Genomic DNA, 8,159 nt, shown 5'->3' with positions numbered 1-8,159 from the left:
ATGCAAATAGCGGGACAGATCTTCACTGGACTTGGCTGGTGGGTTTGAACCACCAGCCTTCTGGTTAGCAGTCAAGTGCTTTAGGCACTATGCTACCAGAGCTCCCCAGCATTCATCTAGTATATTTTAAATATATTTTAATTTATGTACAACATTTCAAGAACATATCTGTGGAGAAAATCATGGTACACTTGCATTTTAATATTATAGAAATAATTTCTAGTACTGCATCACATGCAAATAGCGGGACAGATCTTCACTGGACTTGGAGGGGATGTTTAAGATTGGCCTAACCTGAAATACATGTACACTTAAATTTTACTTGTGGGGACCTCACAGATAGTGCACATCCTCCAGAGCAGCAGCAGAGGTTTAGGGAGAGGCTTATGGGACTATCCATCCCAATATACATGTTATACATACGATGATGCCATGGACAGATTATATAAACAATGGTTTAAAAAATGATGTCCAAATTGAAAGTAACAAAGTAAGGAACTCTGTATTGGGAGTTGTTCATCACAGTGATTAATCATTCTCCTGCTCTTACAGTCTGACGCTGGTGAGTCTACAGAATAACATTTGAGGACTGAAATTGAAAATATCCATTAACAATACCAAAGTATTATTAGACAATACTTTGGTAAAATGATAATGTTAGTATCTTTTAATAAGGTTTAATATCACTATGGTTTGTCTAACTTTGGAAGTTTTAATTAAGTCATAAAATTAATATTTTTAATGTTCGGTTTATTTTAGATAGTACATCTTTCTTGCAGAGATATACAAGCATAGAATTTTACACTGAAAATGATGATCTATTCCAATCAGAATCTTTTATTGTTGTATAATTTTCATATTTAAAGGCATGGGAGAAGTTGCTGTTTGGCGTTTGTTTTTTTCATGCCCTTGTGCAAGAGAGAAAGAAATTTGGTCCTCTTGGTTGGAATATTCCATACGGATTTAATGAATCAGACTTACGCATCAGTATCCGACAACTACAGGTAAAATGGGAAAGGGATTAACGTTTATGGAGTATCTCTATATTCCAGGCCTTAGGCAAATCCCTTTGTTCAGTATAGTTTAGTCAGTTCTCCTGACCACCACTATTTGTTGTTGTTGTTGTTGTTATGTGCCGTCGAGTCAGCCCTGACTCATAGCGACCCCTCCTTTGGTTTCCGAGGCAGTATCATCACTACAGAAGTAGGATTGCCCAACCTTCCTTCCGAGGAGTGGCTGGTGGGTTTGAACCGCCAGCCTTCTGGTGAGCAGTCAAGTGCCTTAGCCACTATGCTACCAGAGCTCCCTATTAGGTGGGTATATCACAGTTATATTTATAACTATGGTTTATGAGTACTATCTCCATCCTTTCTGCTGCAAATAATGGACAGCCTGATTCACCCTGGCTTAAACCATAATGAAACATTATTTCACATTAAAGAGAGATGCAGATAAAGGCTCTAGGGCTGGTTGATTCAGCAACACAGCAGGTTTTTCATGAAGGACCCTTGTTCTTCTGTCAGTGTTAGCTGTATATGCATCCTTTAATTCTCTATTCTCCTATACTAAGTCAACTGTATAATTTAGCTCCATCAATCCAGAGAAATAGGCTGTCTAATTTAAGCAGAAAAGGATTTTATTGAAAGAATATCAGGTAGCTCACAGAATCACCAAGACAGCTGGAGAGCCAGGCTCAGAGGTGAGGCATCCAAAGTCAATCTAGAATCATACCCTTGTTCAGTATTAGACACTATAGCTTACATAGTAGCTACCACACAATACCTGGGCCCTCTAATACCATTCCCACACCTAAAAAGACTCTTTACTGGTTTTGCTTCTTTGCACCCTAATTCCTAGTTCACAGTCTAGAATGAATGAATCTGAGTAGCCAAGCTTAGCTCGCAGGTCTAGGCTTTAGCTGTAGGGGAGAGGCTGGGAAAGTGAGTAGCAGACTTTTCCAACTTCTGTAGACTAATAGTGGGAGACATTCAAGTGATCAGCAACCCTCCTCCCCGACACCCACCTCACCCCCAAAAAAAGAAGTACCAACAATGGAGTACAGTTGTACTCTGCACAGGTTGCCAATAACAGCAACAAATAAATTCATACTAACTCACATGGTGAACTAGGTATATTATCTGTGTTACTTGTAATCCTCATAGCAACTCTGTCAGGTTGGTAGTATCCCATTTTTTGAGTATACGAAAGCTCAGAAGTGAACTTGCCCTTGAGCTAGGATTTGAATTTGTATCTTTCCAACTTCAATATGTTTCCATTACTTCGTCCTATTTTATTACATATATTAATCCAACTAGACAATCATAGAATATTTATTTTTTTCTGCTTCTTTGTTGTGATGAAGTGTCTTGATTGACATGAGGCCTTAAAAGGGAAAAGGGAAGTGTTGATAAAGCCCAATTAGGTGCTGTTAGATTTCAGTCAAGTGAGTTTTTATAAGGCCATGAATATGTAATCATGCTTATACCAAACTTTAGGAGTCCCTGAGTGGCTCACACAATTAACCACTCGACTCCTAGCTGAATGGTTGGTGGTTCTAACCCACCAGAAGTGCCTCAGAAGTTAGGCCTGGTGAACTGCTTCCAAAAGGTTACAGCCTTGAAAACCCTATGGATTACTGTTGTTGTTGTTGTTATGTGCCGTTGAGTCAAACCCGACTCATAGCGACCCTTCCTTGGGTTTCCGAGGCAGTATCACTACGGTAGTAGGATTGCCCAACCTTCCTTCCGAGGAGTGGCTGGTGGGTTTGAACCGCCAGCCGTCTGGTTAGCAGGCAAGTGTCTTAGCCACTATGCTACCCGAAAGTAGAGAAATCCCCAAGACTATTGCTCTAAACCAAAACCAAAACCAAACTCACTGCCATCAAGTTGGATCTGACTCTAGGTCTTGGGTTTCCAAGGCGGTATCATTACGGAAGTAGATCGCCCAAGCTTCCTTCGGAGGAGTGGCTAGTGGGTTTGAACCAACAACCTTACTGATTAGCAGTTAAATGCCTTAGGCACTACACTACCAGAGCTCTCTATTGCCCTAAGGTACTCTTTAAATCTAAACAGAACTATCCCTGAGGTCACTTTTAAGCTAAATAGCAGTTTAGCACAAAAACTAAAGAATGTCACCTTTGAATACTGCGTTCTTTAAAAAAAAAAAAGTATCTATGTGCAACCAAATCAATAATAGTACTCTAAAGCATAGATGAGAAGTTTGTTTGGTTGGGTGGAGGGCAGTGAGACTATGTTAGTGAGTGTAAAAGAACTAGAACTGAAGTAATGAGAATGTTGACACAATGTGAAGAATTTAACCAATGTCACTGAACATTATGTGTAGGATTGTTGAATGGGAGCATATTTTGCTGTGTGTATTTTCATCAAATTGTTGTTGTTGTTCTTAGGTGCCATCGAGTCAGACCAGACTCATAGAGACACCTCCTTGGGTTTCCAAGGCGGTATCACTATGGAAGTAGATTGCCCAACCTTCCTTCTGAGGGTGGCTGGTGGGTTTGAACCACCAACCTTCTGGTTAGCATCAAGTGCCTTAGCCACTATGCTACCAGACCTCCTTCACCAAATATATGATAATTGTTTTTTTTTAAATCCTATGGAGTAGTTTTACTATGCACACAAGGGGTCACCATAAGTCAAAATTAACTCAACATGAACTTACAACAACAATACCAAACTTTAAAATCATAAATCTTAACAGATGATTATTATAGAAATTTTGGACATTTTATCAAGTCTGTTTTTTAAAAGACAGGGCACAAATCTTAACGTAGACAAATCCGTCGGTTTTAAAATCCTTGTAAAAATTATTGAAATTGCTGCTTGTGGAATTGTAGTTACATGATAAAAACTACATTGATTATAAGCATCAGTCTTTGAGACCAATTTAGTTGAGACAACCTAAACTTGAAGAACATTTTGCTAAACTGTCACACTATATGTAACTTGTCAACTGAGAATTCTCCATCTTCAAGCTGGGGCCCAGTTTCATCAACCTACCTAGCCCCAAAAGTGGAGCCTGCAGACATGGATTGAATCCATCTTTCATATCTTCAGGAACTGGAGAGGAGAACTTGAGAGAGGGGTTAGTGCTTAAACCATCTTCACCTGGCCGTACCAGCAGGACACCTCTCTCCAAAGGGACAAATCAGCACACCAATGGCTAAGTGGACAGAAAACCAGAGAATGAGTTGTCACTTTCCACTGCTTGTATACAACACGTATTTAAGAAGAAATCCTCTTAAACTCTTCACTTTGGGGAAGGGAGAGGACCCAGTTGAACATCTCTTTTCCCTCCTCCACAGACAGGATAGGGAGAAACTTTCCTCGTTTCACAAATAGTTCATTCCCCAAAAAGATGGCCTTTCCTATCTCTCAGTCCCCCTCTCATATCTTTTGATATGAGAGGTGCTTTGCCCCTGATAACATGGGAATCTGAAAGAATCAGGTCTTCTTTTAACTTGACTCTGGACAAGTTAGAATCCTTTTTCCTCAATGGTGCACCATTTAGTCTGTAGTTCCTGCATTGTTAAGTAACCTTCAGTGACAGGAGGAACTCACCTTATACTATCCCAGTACGTATGCTATCAGGATTCCTGTATTTGGAGAAAAGTATGGGATCTGGAACTGGAAAAGATCATTTCAGGCCTTGATGTTGCCACTTGGTTCTCTGTGTAAAAAGTTACTTTGTATTCCTACTCTACAGGGTTGTTGAGAGAAAAATAGGACAATGTAACAGCTATATATATGGTAGTTTTTATTGCAATTCTTATTTTGATAATAAGGCAATTAGAAAAGATATGTGTTGTCTACAAGTGGAACTATGTCATAGTATGGAAGTGGCTCTGGTACTATAATTTGGAATTTTAAAATTTATCACATTGTAAAAGATGCCTTAAACCAGGGCTTCTTAGCCTTGCAACTATTAACATTTTGGGCTCTGGTGGCATAGCATCTAAGTCATTTGACTGCTAACCAGAAGGTTGGCAGTTCAAACCCACCAGCCACTGTGCAGAAGGAAGATGGGGTAATCTACGTCTGTAAAGATTTACAAGCTTGAACCCCAAGGGGGGTCTCTATGAGTGGGAATTGACTTGATGGCAGTGAGTTTAGGTTTTTTTTTTTTTTTTTTTTTTTGCTTCATTCTCTGGAGGGCTGACCTATGCATTATAGCAGCATCCCAGACCTTTTCCCACTAGATTTCAGTAGTGTCCTCCTCCAGTTGTAGCGATCTGAGTATCTCTAAACCAAATCTACTGCCTTAGAGTCAATTTCAACTTATAGTGATTCCCATTGGGTTTTCAAGTCTGTAAATCATTATAGAAGTAGATTGCCTCTTCTTCCTCATCCATGGAGCAGATGCTGGGTTTGAACCACCAACCTACTGATTAACCACCAAATGCCTTACCCACTCCACCATCAGAGCTTCTCACATGTTTTTAAACCAAAACCAAACTCACTGCCACCGAATCAATTTGACTCATAGTGACCCCTTCTTGGGTTTCCGAGGCAGTATCTCTATGGAAGTAGATTGCCCAATCTTCCTTCTGAGGAGTGGCTGGTGGGTTTGAACTGCCAGCCTTCTGGTTAGCAGTCACATGCCTTAGGCACTACATTGCCAAATATCGACTATGGGATAAGATTGCCCCACCTGAGAACCACTGTCCTAAATCATGGTTTATTTGAGTTCATTTGAAAAGAACTTGGTAATTTTCATGTCATCATTTCTTATTATGTTGTTTTCCTAGTATAGATGCAAACAAACAAAACAAAAAACTCACTGCCATCTAGTCAATTCCAACTCAGTGCTACCTCCATTAGGTTTCCAAGGGGGGTAAATCTTTACGGAAGTAGATTGCTCAGTCTTCCTTCCATGGAGTGGCTAGTGGATTTGAACTGCTAACCTTCTGGTTAGCCGTCAAATGCCTTAGGCACTATGCCACCAGAGCTCCTTTATTATAGAAGCAATACATATTGATTTCAGAAAACAAAAAAAGGAGATAGAGAAAAGCAAAGTTATTTAAAAATAAAATACCAACAATCACAGCTACCCAAAGACAACCTATGATGATAATATTTTTCAATCCCTCTTCATACTGTTGTTAGTTGCTGTTGAGTCGATTCTGACTCATGGCAACCCTATGTGTTACAGAGTAGAAATACTTCATAGAGTTTGCAATGGCTGATTTTTTAGCAGTAGATGACTAGGACTTTCTTCCAAGGCACCTCCAGGTGGACTCAAACTTCCAACCTCTTGGTTGACAGCCAAATCCATTAAATATTAGCACCACCCAGGGAATGCTTGTATATGCATACATATGTATATACATGCATGCATGCATATAGAGAGAAAAAGAGAAAGGGAGAGAGAGTCGCACATGTGGATATTTAATGTCATCTTAAAATGCAAATGAAGGAAAAGATTGCATTTTGTTTAAAGTTTTCTTATTTTATTTTTCCTTTGTTTCAGTTATTTATAAATGAATATGATACAATTCCATTTGAAGCTATCTCGTACCTGACTGGGGAGTGTAACTATGGAGGAAGAGTGACAGATGATTGGGACAGACGTCTCTTGTTAACCATGCTGGCTGACTTTTATAATCCTCATATAGTTGAAAATCCTCATTATAAATTTTCTCCCAGTGGAAACTATTTTGCACCTCCCAAAGGCACCTATGATGACTATATCGAATTCATTAAGGTAACTGATATCACTGAAAATAGGCTTAGATTTAAGTGTAATTTTTCTAAATGCAAATAGTGAAATGTTCCCCTATAATGTATAGACTTAAGAATTATGGTTTCAGTCATCTTTTAATATGTTTTGTTTCTAATAATTACTGAACACTGAAAAAGTCTGATTCGTATTTTATTTGATGCTTAGTTGGTTTTACCCCATTTTCGGTCTGCATGTGTCCACCTTATGAATTAATGTACTAATTAATTTACTAATGTGTTGCTAGGAGCTCTGGTAGCATAGTGCCTAAGGCACTTGACTGCTAACCAGAAGACTGGCGGTTCAAACCCACCAGTCACTCCTCGGAAGGAAGGTTGGGCAATCGTACTTCTGTAGTGATACTGCCTCGGCAACCCAAGGAGGGGTTGCTATGAGTTGGAACTGACTTGACGGCACATAACAACAATAACAACGACTTCTGTTTTCTGGTAGAAACTTCCATTTGCTCAACACCCTGAGATATTTGGATTGCATGAAAATGTTGATATCTCCAAAGATCTTCAGCAAACAAAAATCCTCTTTGAGTCCTTACTCCTCACTCAGGGGGGTGCCAAACAGACCAGAGCCTCAGGAAGTACTGACCAGATCCTCCTACAAATTACCAAAGATATTCTCAATAAGGTAATGTTTCGCTTAAAATGTGTTGCTTATAACATAGGAATCAAAATGGTACTGAAATGACGATCTGAAAACTCTGTTTACAGTATTATCACTTTGAGCACGATACCTTGCCTATCTGAGTGTTAGTTTCTAAATCGGTAAAGAGGTGAAAATACAGTGAAACCTATGAGAGTCAGAACTCAAGGGGACTGCCTTGTTTTTCTGGGTCATAAAAGTTTATCACTGGGTCTTAACAAGTGTCCCACCAAGTCTTAACAAGTCTTGGAGAGGGTGTAGTCACTACTTTCCTACTGCTTTCTATTTAGTGGGAATATTTGAGTTTTCCTTCTCTGACAGGTTCTGCCTTAACCAGGTTCTGTCTGGCTTTCTCAGGTTTTATGGTAATACCCACTGTATAAGGTTCTTGTGAAGATTAAAGAGGTCATGAATTTAAAGTGCTTTGCATAATGCCTGATATATAGTAAGTTCTTAGTAATTATAGTTGTGGATGAGCTAATGAATGTATGATTTATTATCATTTATAAACAAAAGGTAATGGACCTACCTAAAGAAAGAAAGAACGAAAATGGTCTGAACCTGCTGCTTCAAGGAGAGAATAGTCTTTAATCTGTACTTTAGGAAGTAAGGAGGCACAGAAGATATGATCAATACCAAATTAATTGCTATAGGTTTTTTTTTTCCCCCCATAATACAGCTCACTATGTTGTTGTTGTTGTTATTGGCCATCGAGTCGGCCCCGACTCATAGCGACCCTCCTTGGGTTTCTGAGGCAGTATCACTAC

General features: G+C 39.3%; 1 protein-coding gene across 1 annotated transcript in view; it reads left to right on the top strand.

The window, feature by feature from the left end:
- DNAH12 (dynein axonemal heavy chain 12) overlaps nucleotides 1-8,159 on the top strand; it is a 313,213-nt gene that overhangs the window by 282,853 nt on the left and 22,201 nt on the right. The window contains exons 65-67 of the mRNA XM_042780465.1: nucleotides 867-1,004; nucleotides 6,487-6,720; nucleotides 7,189-7,377. Coding sequence (XP_042636399.1) covers nucleotides 867-1,004; nucleotides 6,487-6,720; nucleotides 7,189-7,377 — 561 coding nt within the window. The remainder of the gene's footprint in view (nucleotides 1-866; nucleotides 1,005-6,486; nucleotides 6,721-7,188; nucleotides 7,378-8,159) is intronic.

This window comes from Orycteropus afer, unplaced genomic scaffold (assembly GCF_000298275.1).
Source record: "Orycteropus afer afer isolate SDZICR_OR568_19922 unplaced genomic scaffold, OryAfe1.0 scaffold00041, whole genome shotgun sequence".
In the NCBI taxonomy this organism is placed as follows: Eukaryota; Metazoa; Chordata; class Mammalia; order Tubulidentata; family Orycteropodidae; genus Orycteropus; species Orycteropus afer.
This window is presented reverse-complemented; position numbering and strand designations above follow the sequence as displayed.